The sequence below is a fragment of the Coccinella septempunctata genome, chromosome 8 (genome assembly GCF_907165205.1).
Source record: "Coccinella septempunctata chromosome 8, icCocSept1.1, whole genome shotgun sequence".
In the NCBI taxonomy this organism is placed as follows: domain Eukaryota; kingdom Metazoa; phylum Arthropoda; class Insecta; order Coleoptera; family Coccinellidae; genus Coccinella; species Coccinella septempunctata.
In genome coordinates this window covers 18092789-18113814 of record NC_058196.1, presented here as the reverse complement: position 1 = coordinate 18113814, position 21026 = coordinate 18092789, and the positions used below count along the sequence as shown (strand labels likewise).

Genomic DNA, 21026 nt, shown 5'->3' with positions numbered 1-21026 from the left:
AAATTTTGGCGATTTATTCATGCATGAGAATGTGTTTTATTTTTTTAACCGGAAACAGTGCCTCGTACAGCAAGAAGTCAAGTGACCGAATTTGCTCCAAATTAAATAAGGATTTAAATAAAAAATTTTATTGTCAGAAAAACATGTGGCACATCATTTTTTTATCTGAAAATATTCAGTCTCGCTGCAGTACGGACGCCACTGGTAGAAAAGGAATGATATTATGCAGAAAGTGCTCCTTGACGCTCAAAACCTATGTCTCAAATTTCATAAAAATATTTCAAACAGTGTGAAAGTTATTAATACAAAACATTTTTTTTTCTATAATTTCAACACCCCTTATCCCGGAGAGGAAACATTTCTCGACATATGTTTATATGACAAACTAGGGCTTATTTTTTATGTAGAATACCTGGTTAAAATTTCTTGGTTACGATCTGGACTACCCTGTATATACACAAAAAAATAATAATAGTATAGTATAGTAAGTATCGCTAAAAACGGTTTATTAAGACACACTAAAATACAAAAAAACTACATTAAATGCAAAATTGACTAAAGGGTAATACTAGTGCGCATCTCCATGCAATTTTGCGTTTGGTTTATGAAGGTAAATATTTTCCTTCAAAGATTTTCGCCTTTTGAGATTTTTTGGCATTTCTTTGTACAGGCCAGCTCGAAAATAAATTCACTTATTCTTAGCTATAGATCTGGAAAACTCTTATAACATGAAGTTGTAGAGCAATGTTTCTAGAAATGTACGATTTTCACCAACTGAGTTTTTAAACCACGACACGTGTTTCGCTATCACAATGGCATCTTCATTAGAAGATGCTTTTTCCCTATAAATTACAAATGACGAATGCAGAAAAAGCTTAGCAGCATAAGACAGAGAGATCGAACCCGTACATATTTGGCCTGCAAAAATCTTTATAAATAAAAGACAACGGATAAATCCAGACGCTTTCAAATCTTGAATCATGATATCTACAATTTATATGCAAAATAAAACCAGTTTTTAGGATAAATTATACACTATATATAAGCAATTAGGTATTTATTTATATATTCTATGATATAATGCTCTAAGAAATGAAGTATAAATATGTGGAATAAATTATATCACAATAAATGTAAATTCAAAGTCAACACAGATACATATTTATGTAATATTTCAATATGAATATATAATATCATTATAAAAAACTTCCATTAAATGCAGATTTGGTTAAGAATTACTCATCAAGATCAGTAAAATAAACTGCTCGTCAAAGGTTAAGGATACTGATGTTTTCCGAAGATGCATATTTTCTGTATCATCTTCATATTTTTTCAGAGACATAAGCATTATAGACACATTTTCTGGTTCAACGTGGAATTTTTTATCAATTTTGATCATATTTTGTTCATGTACATTTTAATAGCTACGTTCGAGGTGCAATTCTGAACTGGTTCTGATATCCCAGGGAATTTCCACCGACGCAAAAATAACAAAAAATTAAGGAGCACCTACAATCATAGTAGTTGGGGAGCCGAAGAGGGAAATTCGGGATTTAGCCGAGCGTGTCAGATTAATACAAGGGGACATACCTTGGACATACCTCTACCAAAAATTAGATCTGTATATAGGGGGAATTGTCTAGGACAGGCTGTCAGAATAGTAAAAAAAAACGCGGTGGCGTTTTTTCTTATTTTGAAGCTAATGATTCAAGAATAACGGAGAAAATATAATCTGACAGTTTTAGCAAGCCGAAACAATAAAAATTGGCCATAAAGATCACAAAAATCAGTTTTTTTGAATTATCTCCCCCCCTGGGCTTCAAATCTTTTTCGCATTCAGTATAAAAGTTGTAGAGCATAACATTTTCTACAAATTTTGTACCTAGCAATTTTTTCTATGTTCAAACGTTTTTAAGATATATGGCAGTCTAGTATCGGGACGTTGTTTAAGACTAATTAGTTGCAGTCACTCGCGAGCACAAGCTCAAACATAAGAGTGGGCAGTGGAACAGGTACACTGGCGAAATGAATGACGTACTCTTTACTGACGAGTCCAGCTGTGGCCGTTCTTCTGATGGTGCAAGATAACGAGTGTGGATACGTTCAATCATATACGAAGAAGTGAGGAGGCACAATTATTATGGTTTGGGGAGTTTGTTTCGTTGTGTCGATGGTAGAACGGATTTATTAATACTTCCAAGAACCACGAACTATCAGACATAATTATAATATATTGATGAAGATCAAGGGAGTAGTCCCACAATTTCACACAGCTGTTTGCGAAATTTTTCGTTATTCTGGATGATAATGCGCTGCCACATAGACCCACCAGGTGATTACTACAACAAAAGTATTCCACATCTAACATTGCTTTCAACTTACGGAGAAGATGCCAAGTAGTTTCCCTGATGCATATCGAGGGCATTCTTTGCATTGACGGTGAATTTGAGAAATACTAAAAATTTCGGTTTTTCGAAAATTTTTATGTGTACTTCTATATTTTTGGTGATGTGATTACATAATTTCTGTGACATCTTATCAATTTAACCTGAGAAATAGTTTCAATATACTTTACTTTTGACGAGCAGTTAATATCACTGTATGCAGAAAAATCTTAGTTCAAACAAACCTCAACTGCAATAAAATCTGTTCCTATATATATTATATTATTTCTTTAAAAACAGTTTTTCTCTAAAAAAAATAATAATTTTTCTGTATATTATAATAATCTTCATTCACTTATATTAATTTTCTTGAATTAACTATACTACACCAACTATCTACTTTTTTATTGAATTTTCCGATGATCGAAACCTGATGGGCAATAAGGGAGAACCATTCTCTAGTTTTCCAAATAACACATAAAAGTACGCAGTAAAATAGCTTTTCTGGGTGGAAATGCGCCTATTGGTTTCTGGTATAGGAAAACGCCACTCGTTATAACGTTTCCGAAACGCTAACTCTTGTTTCAATCAACATTAGGACCTCGATCAATTTTCAGCTAGATTGCTACATTTTTATGCAAATAAAAATATTATTAAGTTGGTAATTGATCGTATTCCTTCTATTAACAGTGCATAATAGTAGAAAAATAACTTTCAAATTCCGCGACTACTATTATTCAGTACAATTTTATTTTTTTGAGGCTTTTTAAGACAGTAAAAAAACCGAAACTTTTTTCGACTAGTGGTAAACATATTTGGTCAATCTAGATGACAACTAACAATCATTTTACGAATATTTAGTAACCCCAATTTATCAAAACGTTTTTGAATATATAACTTGCGGAAGATGATCTCCTAACTCGAATGTCAAAAAAGTTTAGTGGATCCCTCGAGTGGACATGACTCATCTCATGGTTTTAGGCACTATAAGGGAGCATTTATAATTAGACAGGGTGAGTCTTTTGCTTGCACATACCTATATTGCAACGGAAGATTCCTGATTTCCAAAGAAACAATTTATCGCATACCATTTTGTACAATTCGGATCGGAAAAAAATATACGGGCTGTTGCAAATGAAATTTTGAGCAGTATCTCTCAAACGATTTTATCCAATGGAATTATTTTCGGAATATAGTTTTTCATTGTATTGATTGATCTTCTCTGAACACAATATTCCACCCAAGTCTTCCAGGTCCTTATGACTATTACATCACATAAAAGACCAGTAATTTAAAGTACCCAACTCTTAAAAGTAGATTGAACTAATGGGTATTTGACCATTCTGGGAAATAGAGTATTCTTCATATTTCTCGCATAATGCGCCGTTTTCGTGTAATTTGATAATCAAAAATGAAAAATATCTGTTAAATTCGAAAAACTGAGTACCTTAGCTAAATGCAACTCTGTTTAAAAGATCCACAACTGTGGATCACTAGACAACTGTCTAGTGTAATAGCTAGTGGTGGCATAGCTCGTTATGAAATGGCTATATCTTTTTATAGTTTTCATCTAGGCCGCATCTAAAAAAAAGGTAAAGGATAAAAGTGTTTCTTTTGACTTCAAAGAATCTACTGCCAAAGACTCACCATGTACATCCTTAAAAGTCTTGAAGAAAATCAAAATTGTTTTCCTCCATGGAAAGAAGGTTCTATTTCTCAGAACGTTCCTTCAGACGCGAAGGTTTGATAGAAGTTTAAAAATTTTAACAGCCATACTTCAGAAATTATCATCCACAATTACTTAGCTCGAAAAAACAATTACTGGAATATTTTTTATTTTTTTTCGTTTCCAAGGTTTGATATAAATCGAGTCAATATTTGACATTTACGCTTATGCAGATCATAGATATGGGAGTAATTACCCCCCCCCCCAGAGCCCATAACGAATTCGATTTTTTAAATTTTTTATATGAAAATCAAAAAAAACAACAACATTATAATGAAATGAGAACGAGAGATTCCTTGTACAATTTTAAGAAAAAAATATGGGTCTGCAAATGCTACCTAGAGATAATTACAGGGTGATATTTGAAGTCTTAATTAGAATTTTCAATTGTTCTTTCAATTACTACCCCCCCCCCTCCCACAAAATCAGTCTAGGATCGCCCTTGACTCCCCTTTTGTCAATGGCTTCTTCAGCAGCATGAAATTTCTTAAGGGAGACGCTTTGGTCGGACGAAGCTACTTTTACTCAAGATGGCATAAATAACTACCATAATGAACATGTATGGTCTCTAAAAAATCCTCACGCTTTTAAAAGAAGAGGTTTTCAACAAAGATTCTCCATTAATGTATGGGGCGGAGTCTTTGACAAAAAATTACTACCAATCCAACTTCTGCCTGATCATTTGAATGCCGATGCGTACTTGCAGTTTTTTGAAAACAATCTCGATAATTTGCTAAATTTTCCAGTAGATTTGGTATACAATCGTATGTGGTATCAGCACAGCGATGGAGCACCACCGCATGTTGGACGAAATGTTGTCGCCTAGTTAAACCAAAATTTCAATGGTCGGCGTGGTCAGGTGCTATGGCCAGCGAGACCTGATTTGAATCCTTTGGATTATTTTGTATGGCGACATTTGTAACAACAAGTTTACGCAGTGGAAATAAATGATGAAGAACAATTAATGGAACGAATTATTAATGCAGTCGAATACACTCAGAATAGGCAAAACATGCAATTAGTGTACAATTCCCTTATTCTGCGTTGTCAAGCATGTATCGATGCTAATGGTGGCTTTTTTGAACATTTGATTTAATTTTTTCTGTATTTTTATCAGCTATTAAAGTTTGAAATTGATGACATGCAGAAATTTTTAACACTTATATCTCGGAAACAAGGTAATATCCAAAAATTTTATATTTTTTTTATCAAGAATAGCAATCAATTTTTCGCCTCGAGTTCTGAATCGCCCTGTTTAATAACCCACGCACAGTCGTTTCATTCGTTAAGATATTCCAGGAATTGCTTTTTTACGCTAATTGAAAAAATGCAAATTTTTTATATGGCTGTTTTGAACTTCGAACAAACCTGGATGTTCAAAAAATCTCAAGAAATAAAGCATCTCTTATGGACAAAATTCAACTCTTGACGCTGTGATTATTTCGCTTTGTTCTTCAGAACGATGGGTGTTGTGGCAACATAGTAAACGTGAGATTGAGGATACTATTCATCAAAAAAGATTTTGCTAACATGATCAAATTCACCAGAATTTCCTCGAAACTTGAGAAAAAAAAAGCCTGATTGTACAGTGACAAAAAGTTTTCTCGGTAATCATAATTCTCCGCAGTTTATCAAGTTCGTCGAAACGGTGTTACAAGCTTATCAAGAAATGGAATACAAAATGTCTTTGAAAACACACTTTTCTCAAACACATCTCAATTTTTTTCCAAATAGGCGAGCACGGTGAGCGTTTTCATCAAGATATCGCGTTATTCTGTAAGTCCATGTTTAGAGTAACACCGAAGTCGTCCTACACCAGAAAGGCCAAAAAATCTAAGCAGGGACCTACAACGTCATCATAAATGTTATAATTTGTTGATATTAATTTTTGTTGTTCAAAATCATGAATATCTATCAACAAAAAAACGAGCGCTAACTCTTGACTTTTTATTCACCGTCCGTGTATACCTTAGCTAGCAAGTTTATAAGAACATATGTTGGTAGAACAAAGCATTATTTTGTTGCTTAGTGTTATTTTTCAATATATGCACAAGCTGAAAATTCGCTCTGTCAGGGTGTTCCTTAATAATTTTCACAACGTAATACTGTAGATTACTCATGAGAAAGAAACATTTTTTCTGTCCATTTTTTTCCTCGGTTTTTTTCCAGTTTTTTTCAATATCTTAGAAACTGATATGAATTACACAGATGTTCAATGTTAATAGCTTTTTTCTGCACCCTATTCGAAATATTTGGAGATTCCAAGGTTTCGAAATGTTTTGTCAACTGATTTTAACGCCGCTGGAAAAACAGCGAATTATAAAGCACCAATTAATTTTACACAAAGAAGATTCCCTTGGTTCATTGCTCTAAAGTCAAAGTTTTCGAAAAAATTATTTTCATGAAAAAGAACAAACATTCTGTTGAATGTTTGGAAAAAAATTGGTTGTATCTATTAACAGTGGAAATCTGTGTACAACAGCTCAGTTCTGTAATTGAAAAGCTTCCAAGGAATAGAAAGAAAATCACTAACAATATTTTCTTTATCTCAGAAATAAAATTTCGTTACAAAATACGAATGGAAGTGGAAGAGTCTTTGAAATACAGGACACTAACCGGCGTGTAGAATTTGAATTTTATCTTCATCGAATTGAATTTTGTTCTTTCAATTACGCAGATATAAAATCCATCAACGTCGATCTAACCCAATATGTGGAATCCATAGAATAATTATAATTTTTTATCATTCCGGTGACATTGTATGTGCCCGTTTCTGGCAAGAACCTACATGTGAAGTAAAAAGTAAGTTTTTTTCTTTGGAATAAATCGACCCAAAGACGTTATAATACGGCGAATAACTCCTTAATCGATATGCAAAAAAGGAGTAATCGAGTAATGCGAGTATATACTTAAATGAAATTCACATTATGAAAAATTCAACGAGCATTTATTTACGCTTATAAAGTATCCATCGAAAAGTCAACATCGATATATAAATAATTTCGATATATAAATATTTAGGTATATAAATTAATCTTTCAGTTATATTATCTTAACATGAACGAATATCTGTCTTAAATTAAAAATTCCGATTTGGAGCGTTTGTCGATAAATCTAAAAATCTCGCAATCGATATTAAAAAGAGAAGTGAAACCAGCTCATAGTCTTTCTCTACTTAACTTATTTTTGTTGGTATTGTTAAAACTGTATCCATCCACCCTCCTTAAACGCTTTATCCTGAAGCTACCGTCGTCTCTTAAAAGTTTTCTAAGGCTCGAGTGAGGGCTAGTGGAACCTTCTGGGGAAATGTTAGGAAGCATTGAAGGAGTCATAGATCGGCAAAGTGGTTTTCGCAGTTTCACTTGCTGCAACATATCCTGAGTCACCTCCGGTTGGCTTCCAGTTGATCTTCTAGTGGTAATTGATCGCTCCTGGAAATGTTCAAAAAACTTAAATAGATTTCTATAAAATATTTTTTTTTATTACTGAGGTTAGTCTGATTATAAAATATCCTATCATTCAGAACAATGAGAAAAAAATACAAAAAAATCAAAAAAGATGAGTGATCACATCCATGCCGGGTGGGGGGAATTCAATCTTGACTTATTGGCTGTTCGATGGCGCTCGAGTATGTTCATACTGTGTAGAACTTGCCAGCATTCAATATAGTCAGGATATTCCGTAACTGTTCTCATCAGGGATGGAGTTGTGTTGTGAGATCAAACGAGATCGAAACATCTACTCTTCCTTGTTGAGACGGTCCTTCTTTGAGCACCCTTAGTAATGGTGGTGGTGGATAGCTAGTTGAATTCAGATAGTAACTCGTAACAGTTGCGGATTTTTAAATCGGTAGGTGTTATGCATCTGAATATAATTATTTATATCTAGTTTGAATTCCGCCTTAATAATTTATTTATTATAGTTGGGGAGCCGACGATGCTAAATCGGGATTTACTCGAGCGTCGTCGAGACTTAGTGGATTTTGAAGATTAGATGGTGGAAAGAGAAAAAGGTTCTATGATGTATGCGCTTTCAGTGGTGGGGAAAGCGTTTGCAGGGCCTCAAAGATGTAAAAAAAAAAAAATCGTCAGGTGTACTCGAGCGTGTCAGATTAAGATACTGTATATGCCCTACGTGTCTCTGATGATGAATTCATGCTTATCTGACAGTTTGCGTGGTGGGACTGGCCGTACGGAAGAGTTTAAAATTGTGAAAAAAAAATTTCCAGCGTGTCAGATTTTTTTTTTGCAAATTTGGCGCCTTCTCACACATTTTTGTCACGCTTAAATTGTCAGATTAAGAGGATATATTCTTTTCAACATATAATTAGCCACATATATCTTAATCTGACAAGCTCGGTTATGTACAATGATCGTTTTTTGTATTCTGACAGGCTGTCCTAGTAGACAATTCCCTCTATATACAGGCTTATTTTTGGTAGAGGTAGGTACTCTACATAGTCCAAGGTATATCCCCTTATATTAATCTGACACGCTCGAGTAAATCCCGAATTTCCCTCTTCGGCTCCCCAACTATTAAGGATTATTTACGTATAAGTTTCCTTTTAATATGTGTAAATTTTATGCTAAGAGATAGTAACATGCAGTGGCGGCTCGTGATCTAGTTCACTAGGGGTTTTCCACAAAATTTGATGCAATTTATAATTCATTTTAAAACATACCTGTTCTTATCTACTTGCTCGTTGTGCTTAATAATATTATTCCGGTAAGCTGAATCTAATTGAGCAGCGATATTAATCGTAACCAGAAAAGCTAATTCTGTCGAACAATTTACATGCAGATAGCTCATGCTTCTTAATTTTTTCATTAAGGTGCTTCAAGTCTCTAAATCCTGCCCTTGCCCATACGTTATCACTTGTTATACATGTTATACACTTGTCTTGAGAATCGTCTTGTGTAAGAAGTTTTTGGAGTTTTATCTGCCTGGGTTAAATTCAAATCGGGAGTCGGTCTACCCAGCAGTTTAATACGGCTTTTTTCCGCCAGCGAAAAGCGAAAGCCTCGCGAAATCAAATTTTATAATAGTTTGAACACTATTGTCCGCCATTATTTCAACACGTAAACAAAAACAAATACGAAGACACGCTAGGTTGTCTATGCGCTAGCCCTTTTACTCGTTAAAACTTCGTATCTGACCGACACGAAGAGTTGCGGCTGGAGCCGAATGACTGTCCGAATGCAAGAATTCGCGGCTATACGATTCATCGCCCATACAGGGACGAACTGCTAGATTATGATTGAAATAAACAAAACTGCAGGAGTCGCATGGAAGTTTTACGTTAATAAATTATATAAATAACCGTGAAATGTAATATTTTCATTAAAAATCGTATGGGAAGGTAAATAACACAAAAGTATTGATTTCTTGTATGGGGGGCTGTAGCCCTATAGCCCTCACAGACCAGCCGCCACTGGTAACATGAATGAAAATCCAAAATATTCGTGACACGTTATGTCAGCCCCTGTTGTAGTTGGTGCATTTTGCAGGATTTGAAAAATGTCTACACTTTCCTTACGCCCTGTTCATTCTCTATTGTAAGTGGAATCAGTATTTCAACAATATGTGGTATAAAAGAATTTAACCGAAAATTCACAAAAAAGATCATCAAAATCAAAGAGGTACTAGAGATAGTCAGTTTTGAAAAAGTGTAAAATTTTTGTAAGCCGTATATTTTGGCAGTCCCTGTACAGGGTGGGCAAATTTCGATGTTTTAGCACTACAGTTTTTAAACCAGAGGAGATAGACAAAATCTGATACCCCATTCTCGTTCTCTTTTTCTAAGAAACTTAGAATAGTAGTAGTGATTTTTTGCCACTTTCTTTTGTTTTCGAGTTATAAGCAAAAATTGGAAAAATGGCAATATCGAAATAAATTTATATCTCCGCTAATACTGATGATAGAGCTCTGAAATTGAAACATTATTCAGGCACTTTTTTACGTAGAATCCAGTTGCGTGCTCACCTTTTTAGCAGAATTTTTAATTACGAAGCTATGACCCAAAGTTATGTTTTTTTAAATGGGAACACTAGTTTTATGTGCAATTTTTTGAAAGCTTAATTTTTAATGATTTCAAAAATATATAACATCATATGGTTTGTATCAATATAAATAATAGAAAACGGTCAAAAACACTTTCTCCCGATATTTCTATGGTTTCAACTTTTGACGAGCACAGAAAAATAGAGTTTCCTATAACAAAAGCAGTCTCCTTCCGGCAATGTCGTTCTTTCTATGCTTTTTACCAATTTTCACAAAATTTCAATCAAGATATATTTCATAAATTTTCATAATAATGAAAGGACTTATAGAAAGAGACATTGGTAATCATACGATGCTACATTTTTCTATGCTCATCAAAAGTTGAAACCATAGAAATATTGAGAAAAAAGGTTTTTGACCATTTTCTATTATTTATATTGATACAAACCATATGATGTTATATATTTTTGAAATCAGTAAAAACTAAGCTTTCAAAAAATTGCACAGAAAACTAGTGTTCCCATTTAAAAAAACATAACTTTGGGTCATAGCTTCGTAATTAAAAATCCTGCTAAAAAAGCAAGCACGCCACTGGATTCTACGGAAAAAAGTGCCTGTATAATGTTTCAATTTCAGAGCACTATCATCAATATTTGCGGAGATATAAATTTATTTCGATATCGCCATTTTTCCACTTTTTGCTTATAACTCGAAAACAAAAGAAAGTGGCCAAAAATGACTACCACTATATTTAGTTTCTCAGAAAAAGAGAACGAGAATGGGGTATCAGATTTTGTGTATCTCCTCTGGTTTAAAAACTGTAGTGCTAAAACATCGAAATTTGCCCACCCTGTACAGTATGTTTCACATAAACTGTAAAGGGATGTTGTGATCTTGTCACCAAAAGATTTGTGCAACATTTTTATCGTTTCAAGAATAATTCTTTGTCGAACATAATTTATGGTTGAAATTGATTTACTGTTTGTGTCTGTGAATAATAATTAAACAAAATTGTCAATTTTTCTTTAATTTATGATATTGGAAAAGGCGAGATAGTCACTATTATATTTTATATGCTCATAAAAAAGGCGTATTATCACTAGATCATATTGAAATTTTTACTAATGTAAAGGACAGTACTACCACCCAGCAACAAACAAAATTCATAATTTCACACTCAACGAGAAGTTATAAACGAAACCGCAATCCCATACTTGCAAGATAATGCAAAGAAACCTAAGGTATACAGCAAGAATATAGTTTAAGGCTCAGTTGTATGGTTCAATTTCAAACTGCGTTTTTTAGTTTTTTAGTTTGAACCCAGCTGTATAATTCCGTACAATTATAGATTGAACTATAGTCCATTCAAGAATGATTGACATCTCGAGTGGCTATGGAAAATCGAATTTAAGTTGGTAATAGCCCATAAGTTCAGATTTTGTGTGCGGAATTCAGGTTGGTATTGTGAATAGGCTTGTTCGCAGAGTGGTTCCTAACGGTTATGAACTGTACAGAGCAAGCGCAAATGGATTTTCGTCCCCCTAAAGTGGAATTGCGCTTGCTCTGTACAGTTCACAACCGTTGTGAACCACTCTACGAACAAACCTAATAACGGTGATCCATAGACCAATTATTGTGAATCTATGCACTGACTGAAGTTAAATTGAATTATGTACAGCTGTTTATATTCTTAATTTAATCCAACAAATTGGAAACATAATTATATCAATTTTGATTGCTGATTAATATGATCTGAATTTGAATATTTCTTCTTTTCAAATTCTTTTCTAGGTTATATTTAAATATTCCACTTCTGTGATTGAAACTACAGAAATTATTGAAGATCTTTTGCGACCAGATTTAAGCTGCGTCTGGACTTTCAAGTCCTACTGGGATGTCAATCATTCTTGAATGGACTATAAGTTCAATGTTGAACTGGGTTCGAATTTGAACTGTACAACCAGGCCTCAAGCGGCCCACAGACGAGCAACCTAGTTGACAACCAAGTTGAACGTCTGTGGACTGGTTGGTGGTTGATATTCCTTCAGCCTAGTATGGTTTACAACCTCGTTGACAACGTAGTTGTCAACTAAGTTGCTCGCCTGTGGGCCGCTTTAAAGGTTTAAGACTCACCTGTCTATAGTGTTAGTGCCTACAGTTATTTCCTACACTAGATTATTCATTCGTTAATTCCTGTGAAAAATTACTGCAACTATTTCAAACATGCAATATTTTTAACTGGCTATTTTTACACAAGACAACCCAAAATAACGTCCTTCGAACCACACCAAAAGCAAAGGATACTCACTGACGTTTTCTTCAGTTTCACTTTCAATATATCGTCTAAAGAAATAACAGGCCTAGGTGTCTCGCTTTTAGCTTTAGACAGTGCGGAACTCTTTTTCAAAGGGTTCGGTTTATTTACCTGAAGTAGAAGGGGTGGAGGGGGTGGTGGGGGAGGTGGAGGTGGGGGTGCGACTGGAGCTGGAGCTCTGGTAATAGACATGGGAGTTTGATGAATCGTGGAGAAGCTCATGGTGTTAAATCTGTTCTTCAGATTATCCATTTCCTCCCTCAACAATTTGAGGTTTTGAACGTCTTTAGAGAGCTCCACCAAAGTAGCGTTTAGCGTCTCTACCTTCCTATTGTTCTGTATGTTTTCCAGGACTTGTTTCTTTAAGTCTTCTATACTTGTACTCAATTCCACTATCTTTTCTTTCAAGTTATTGACATCCTCTTGATATTTATTACAGGTGCATGTTTTAATAGACTCCAAGTCTTGAGAATGGTTGCATGGCGTAGCTGCTATCTTCTGTAATGGAAAACTTTTTTAAGCGAATTAAATGCTTTACAACTACTATACAGTATTTATCAAATAAGATTTTTTTTATATGGTGGAAAAATTAAACAGATACATAAGCTTTGAAAAGAATCCATTCATGCTTGCTATTCGTCTTGATGAATAAGTCAATACGATAAAGAGAGAAAGGAAAATTCACACGATTTATTGTTCCCGTAGCTTTCACTATGTAAATTGAAAAATCAGAACATGGTCGTTTGCACCGACTTATTTGAGGCGGACTTAACGTTAAGTTTTGACACTATGTGGTTAATTTTTGGACTTCTTTGCCCTGAAGAGGCAGAAGGCAACTTCTGCGAAACGTCGCCACGGCAGTTGAAAAACCATTAATATTTTTAATTTAGTTCTATTTCCGGAAATAATGGACCCGTTGAATTAATTATGGAGGACTGGTATTTTTGTAAGTTTTAATTTACACTTATTTCGGTGATTGCTGTAGTAACTGCTATATAAATCTGAGAAATATGTAAGCCTTGAAGTTAAGCCTGTCTTAAATAAGCCAGTGCAATGTAGGAAGTAAGGCCCGTTAGCACCAATCCCCCTTAAAGGGAGTACTTAACTAAGCCTCGTTTAAAGTTAATGGACGCTTAATTTTATTCCCAGTTGCCCGACTGTGGCTTAAGATCTTAAGAGATTCTTAAGTAAGGAGCCCTTAAGTTTTTATATCTAGTGATATTTCAGTTTTTTATTTTGGTGCAACTTCATCCTAGTCCCATAAAGCCATTTCATTGGTTGGCCGGTTGCCTATGATCGTTGTCATTTCATTAACCTAACTTTATTGTCCTGTGAGTCAGTGTATAATATTAACAAAGAGTAACAACTTTTTGTTGTTGAATTAGCATTAATAATAATAATAATAATAATATAGTTTATTCTGTGAAATACAGGTATAAACAGTAATCACGGAGGCGTGAGCCTGTACATGATTTGAGTAAGATACATGCATAATAAGAATAGCCAATATTCAAACTTAACATAAATTTCAATGTGACGAAGAGTAAAGTTACATTTAGGATCTAACACAAATACAAGCAGAAATAGAACATTATGACGGAATGCATCGTGATCAAAAGATGTTTATTCAAGTGATGGTTGGAGTCATGCTCATGTGGAGGTTTTTGAACTAGGTATGGGCAAAAGATAAACCGTGGATTGAATCTGGTGGTGTCAATAAACTAGAGAAATTCTTTATAGGGGGTTAATAACAGAATTGAAATATCTTCTTCCTTTTTCAATCACCCAGCTCCTCAATTTATTTTTTCGTGTTTTGGGATTTATTATCATTTTTAATCCCTCGTTATTGATATATATTGATAATGATAATGATTGTCAAATAAAAGGTACCTAAGTTCATATAAGTACAACACTTTCTTTGTAAGATCTTGTGTGAGTTTGTTTTATTATTCTTGAAGAGGAACGTGAAGAAAATGTCCATATTGTCCTTGTTAGTACGAAACGAATATGATGAATGATTGCCAAGCAAGTGGTGGTAATTTACGAAGGACACTCAACTTCTCAACAGAAGAAAAGAGTTTATTGCTAACTATAGTATGATTTGTGACACCAAATTGAAAATTAAAAAAGACTGATGGCATTACAATAAAGGCAAAAGAAAAAGCTTGGTATTCAGTAATGAATTCATTCAATTTTCAAAATCCATCAAAAATGGGTCATTACAGGAGCGCTTAAATTTAAGGCTAGCTTTAGCCATTTAAATGTCACTTAACAGTTGGTGCAACGTAATATGAGTTGAGGGTTCATTTTAAGGGACACTTAACACTAAGTGCATTTGGTGCAAACTGGTCTAAGTGAGTCTCCAATCGGCTACCACAAGGTTTCCTAGGATGGTCCGTCACTCCGTCCACTATTAAATTTTGAAGATTTTATCTGATCAATGTATTGCAATGAGTCCGTTTTTCTTGCAATCGCGATTGAAATACACTGCACAGGGTGGGCAAAATTCGTTGTCTACTGAAGGGATCTCGAGAACTATAGCAGCTAGAAGAAAACGGATGACACATTCTCGAGCTCTTTTTTCTTGACTAATCCAAAACTGAAAAAGCAGATCCAGACTAACGTTCATAGATTTTGAATAATGAACGCAAATTGAGAAATTGTCATTTTAAATGAAGCTGAATAACTCGCTTATTTGAACTCTTATTCGAAATTCGTTGTTACATTCTACAGTCACTTTTTTATGAGGAATTCGTATATAATATTATTAAATTTTTAGATCCAGTCATTGTCGAGATACGACAGGGATTTCTGATTCTTCAAATGTAAACTATAGTTGAAAGTTCTTTCATCTTGCGACCGTTGAAAATGCATTATCGTTCGTGAGGTCCACATAATCCTATGTGAATTCAACCTTCTGCGATAAGAATCACCGACTGACGAATAATTTTTTCTTTTATATATATCGAGATCGACATCCTTTTAAAGAGGGTAAAAGACTTTCGTCTGATAATTAATGAAGAAAATTTATTCAATTATCGTTTTTCTATTTATGAAAGACACTTCAAGAGTCAGTAATAATAGTAATATTATAAATAAAATAGGATAGCTATCTATAATTATAATTTTTACAGAAGTAAGATGATGAAAAATAGGTACTTCTGTCAACGATAGTGTTCGAATTGTGAACCATCATAAGATAAGCATGCCAAATATCGCGAGAACAAACGATGGCAAATTAATTATCGAAATATTTACAGCAATCCGTGATTTCAATCATAGAGACTCAGGTTCACAAAATATAATGCATATTCAACGGTTGCTATGGTAACCCAGCCTACTTATAATTCATCAGAGAATCGAAAAGCCGGAAAAAGTATTGAATTTTTTTCTCGTGTAACATTCATGTGAACAGCAACATATGATACATTTTTGAAATCAGCAAAAAAATTGCCACAAGATTAAAGAACTTTCAACTATAGTTTACATTTGAAAAATCAGAAATCACTTTCGTATCTCGAAAATGACTGGATCGAAAAATTTCTTAATATCATATTCGAATTCATCATAAAAAAGTGCCTGTAGAATGTAACAACGGATTTCGAATACGAGTTCAAATAAGCGAGTTATTCAGATTCATTGAAAATGGCAATTTCTCAATTATCGTTCATAACTCAAAATCTATGATCGTTAGGCTGGATCTGTTTTCAGATTTGGAATAGTCAGGAAAAAAGAGCTCGAGAATGTGTCATCCGTTTTGTTCTAGCTGCTATAGTTCTCGAGATCCCTTCAGTAGACAACGAATTTTGCCCACCCTGTACACTTCAGATAATTTATGACGCTATGCAAAACTTAACGAGTCGTATATTGTGTATGGAGAGTTGCGATCCTCAACGGTATGAATATTAGTCGTGTTGCCACGTACAATGATTTTCAAACAATCTACTGATTTTTTCTAAAATCCACCATTTGAAAAAAAAGTTGAAAGCTTTTTCTGAAAATCTTTACGGCACAAGTCAGCACAAATGTAGCATAAGTATATACAAAATTTTTATCGAAAAAACACGCTGCTGAGCCATTTTTTCAGAAATCTTTATTAATAGGAAAACTAGAAAAATTTTCGTAAAAATTTCAAAGGCGCAGGTTAGTACAAGTGTAGCACAATTTTTACCATATGAAAAAACGAAAGTGCTGAGCTAGCTTTTTTTTCAATTTGCTTTTTCCCGGAAAATTCCACGAATTTTGGAGAAAATATTTATGGCATAAATCAGCATAAATGTAGCACAAATTATTCCACTCATTTTTAGGAAAAAAAAAAACAAAATTGCTGAGCTAATTTTTCTCCTCATTTTCGATTTTCTGGGAAATGAGAGGAAATTTCGCAAAAATTCGAACTGCACAACTCAGTACATTTATAGCACAATCTATTTCAGGCCTAAAAACTCATTTTTTCTAAAAGTGCTGGGCTGGCAGCATTCCATTCCATTCCACTGTCTGGAATATCTTGAGAACCGTATGGAATTGAAAAAAATCTCCACGGCACAAAGCAGCACAAACCTAGCACAATTAAGCATAACAAAATTTTTTTCGAAAATCGAAAAGTGCTCAGCCAATGTCACACACATCAAGGCTTTATGAAAGATTACAATTGTAAATTAAGAACTACTGAATTCCTATTTTAAATCGAGATTCTCAAGGTATTACTTCCTCTTAATGAATCACGAGGTGTGTTCATAAACTTACTCCGAGAGTAGAGTATGAGTATGGTCATGCTCAGAGAGCATACTCTGAGGAACTAAAAGTACGTTTGTGAACGCTTCCGGTAATCAGAGCTTACTCAGAGCTTGCTCTGAGTAAGTTTGTGAACGCAACCACGCATTACACCTCAAAATCAGTGAACAAAATGTCTGCCAACATTTTTCTAATTGGGCAGTCCTAATTAACCGAACAGACTCCTAGAATAACAAACAAATGATTTAGTAAATTTTTTTTATTTTTACAAATATGTATGTCCCTTGAAGACTATCATTGTTTAGGAGATATAAACCATAGATAACCTATAAACATCAATCTAAGACGCACGCCTACTTCTTTTGCATTTCTGAAGCACCATAACTTAAAAAGATATTTTAAAAAACCAAACATTGTGTGAAATTTGCACCTAATCACATAAGCTCCAATAAGATCAACAGATTAGGCCTTTATACACCAATAGTTCTAAGCTTATTCTTCACACAAATTCATTATCATTACATTTATACGGGCAGACAGAGAATTTCTTCCGAGGTTTTTATTTTTGTTTCCATGTATCATACAAAGATATGTATTGTACCTTGTTGACATTTTTCCTCTGCTTACACCGAGATCTAGAACGAGGATCAGGTTTTGGGATCTGCCCCTTGTTGCCATTTCTTTACGCAGGTGTTGTTTTTAAATTGTAAAAGTCTCTCTCAAAAGAATATACAGATCCCGAAAATTTAATGTGGAGCATAGGGAATGCAATAAGAAAGAAGATGCTGTCTCGCTCAGTGCGAGAATAATTTTATTACAGTGTTAAATTATTTAATATTCCACTTCATATTTGATTTGCCCCACCTATTTTTAAATGAGCTGCGCCTACCGGCCACGAATTCGAAGTTCCCACTCTAATGACAAAGTGTAGTTGGAACTGATTTAGAGAGCGGTCCATATGAACATTCGATAATTTATCACTTGTGATGAAATTATTCTCGCACGGGAGATTCCATTTCTACAGTACTTTTCTATCTTGTGGCATTCCCCATGTTAAGATTATGTAGAATATTCGTAATCTGTATATATGAATAAAAAAATAAAAATCAATACTCACTGGTCTCACTGAAAATCCCAACCTCATACAAACAGAAAACAGAGACATTGTCCATTTTGCTGTGACAGCTCCGTATCTGTGCACATGTCTTAAAACTTTCTTAACAGCTCCCAATGTATCATTGTTAGAGTTTGAACTACTCTCCACCAATGTTTCATAAGAGGTGGACTTTTGATTTATCTTATTCAGAGCTTTAGCTATCTTAGCCATATTCTTTGTAGCAGCTTCTTCTCCAGGTGGTGCTGTATTAGACATGAACTCTGTTACCTTTCTCTGCACCTTTATTTCTTCTTTGATATCAGATAAAGGCTCTTCCACAATTATTGGAGTTAGGGCAGATCGTCTTAGTACTGAATCCCTAAGGTTTCTTGTCTTATTAGTCATCGAGCTTGCATTGCTGATATCGTTAAAGGGTAACTTTGTTTGTCCCTTTTCAATCACAGCATGTATTGGAGTTGAGGCAGGCTTGGATTCCAACAAATCAGGAGTGAAAAATGATAATTCATTCACATTTTCTTTGTTGCTGTAAACAAATTATATTTCAAATTATGGAAACTTATTACCTTATAACTTGGTGCAAACTCAGGTATATATATTATCAAAAAAAATATGAATATAAACCGATATGTAAAGACTAAAAACCTCTCAACCCAAAAGAGTGGCTTGACTGATGCAAGTATTTACCTCTTTATTTGAACATGTTGATAATCCATGTATGGGTTGATATTTACTACGCCCTGCAGATGCATAACTTCATTTTGGGATTTGTTACGAGCTAAACAACCTCCCTCATTATTTTTAATTTCCAGAATATCCTTTATCGCTTCAACGACTTCAAGGTTTGAATCTCTCTTAGTGACGCTCATTGATTCATATTTTATCTTTGGCGTTTCGCATATATTTTCTTTTTCTTTCAATTGAGAATCTACAATGCCTTCTTCAATGAGAAAATCATTATCACATTTATATTTTTTCATTCTTTCATTACTAAAATACATTGGGGAAAGGTGGTTTCTAGAGTGGTTGAAGAATGAACCTCTACTACGGGAAGAAAATCTGCAAGATAGGTTCCTTTTGCCCTTAGGAGTTGTTTGCAAAGGGCACTCCTTCTTATCTTCCTCCTCAATTAATTGCACAGATACTGAGAGTATATCAGGGCTAGGAGTGCGGACCATATTATTAATTGATACCATAGGATTACTACTGAAAGATCCTGATTCTGATCGCGGTCGATCTTCATCGTAGAAGGATGTGGATCTTGGTCTATCCTCAGTAGAGAAAGATGTTGATCTTGGTCTATCCCCATCATAAATAGATGTTAATAATTCAGCTCCTCTTAATCTTGTATTTTCCTTCGCTACGTAATTCACACGTTTTTCAACTCTTTTCTTTTTAACCTTCGGCATTGTTATATGTTATATATTCGGACCCCCACAAGCTACAATGTTTTTTTGGACATGTTACTAGTTTAACTTTGAATGAGGACAACAATCCTTAAAAAATTATTAAAATCACGTTTTAGAATCAATGCAACAAATGGTGTTGGGTCCACATATCACATTTAGAAAAAAAAAACATCAAAAACAATAAAAACACGCAAAATCCGTTAACGATCGTTTGGTTTTTAAATTTGAACGTTGACATCTATGCAGCTGACGTTTGTTTACATTTGTGAAGTTGGCTGTCAAATTCTAGCTGACAGATGGTTCGTTCCAGAATTGCATCTTTTCAACAGAGATATATCTCTCCTTTTCAATCTGTTACATCGATACCGTTCCGATCAGAGCAAAGTGTACTACACGAGGCGAGTTTACAAGCTACAAGCCGGCTTTTTCACAAGCAGCTTGTAAACTAGTCCAGTGTACTCGAACTCGACGCGCCCGCTCCGCTTGTGTAAACCCCCGGGAGAAAGTTGAACCAAAGAGGGAAGGTTACTCCACAGACTACTAGGTTAGTAGTCTGTGGGTTCCTCTTTGGTTGAACAGGTTGAACTGCCGGCGACCGGCGACCTACACACCACTCACTGGCTTTTGAGCTTGTAGCTTTTAAACTAGTTACTAGCTACGTGTACTCACAATAGCTTGCACAAAGTTGTTAATAGCATTAGGAACAAGTGTAGTTGGCTACAGAGAAAGTAAGAAATTCTGTGTGCACCCGACTAGTAGAGCCCTACTAGAGAACTTCTAGTAGGCTATGGTAGAGCACTTGCGCCACTCGCTGATAATATTTGAATATCCGTGCCAGAGACCACCCTTTGTGCATTTTTATCTTGAATTTGGTTGTCGTAAATGTATAACATAGAGTGTTCGTGAAAGCCTTTAAATCAAAACTGTTAGAGTATGACTTTACCCACTTCAAGAGCAGAGTTTACTCCGAGGAAGTTTATGAACGCTTACAGAGCATACTTGGTCTTACTCGGAGTAAGTTTGTGAATGCATCCCTAGATTTGTTTTCTGCAGCTTTCAACGATGAAACTCCGGGAGCAATCTCCACTCCAGATACACCTCGTGGAATCCTGAAACCCGGAACTGGCTGATGTATGGTAAATGGTTTGGTGAAGAACTTGTTAGGAAGCATCTACTTATCCACCTTCAAGTCACCTTCTCAGCACCAGCCCCAAACGGCGTATCCAGATTTCAGTTGAAGCAGAGTTCGGATGCCCTTGCATTTTCCTTATCGATTCTATGTCTCAATCATTTCTTTCCTCTAGGAAACTTTCGACTTAGCTGAGTACATCTATTAGCCCAGTTTTTA

At 34.7% G+C, this 21026-nt stretch overlaps 1 protein-coding gene across 1 annotated transcript; it reads right to left on the bottom strand.

Annotated features, from left to right (window-relative positions):
* Positions 1–7040: 7040 nt before the first annotated feature.
* Positions 7041–19930, bottom strand: LOC123318957. Its single transcript, XM_044905740.1, has 4 exons — positions 18957–19930; positions 18273–18795; positions 12419–12922; positions 7041–7541 (listed from the first exon to the last, which is right to left on the bottom strand). The coding sequence occupies exons 1-4, from the start codon at positions 19676–19678 to the stop codon at positions 7269–7271; spliced, it is 2022 nt and encodes a 673-aa protein (XP_044761675.1). The 5' UTR covers positions 19679–19930; the 3' UTR covers positions 7041–7268.
* Positions 19931–21026: the final 1096 nt, after the last annotated feature.

Coding starts and splice junctions, on each gene's coding strand:
- LOC123318957 (XM_044905740.1), bottom strand. CDS start 19,678: ATGCCGAAGGTTAAAAAGAAAAGAGTTGAAAAACGTGTGAATTACGTA. Junction 12,923..18,272: donor TGGGATTTTCAGTGAGACCA/GTGAGTATTGAT, acceptor TTTCCATTACAG/AAGATAGCAGCTACGCCATG. Junction 7,542..12,418: donor TGAAACTGAAGAAAACGTCA/GTGAGTATCCTT, acceptor GAACATTTCCAG/GAGCGATCAATTACCACTAG.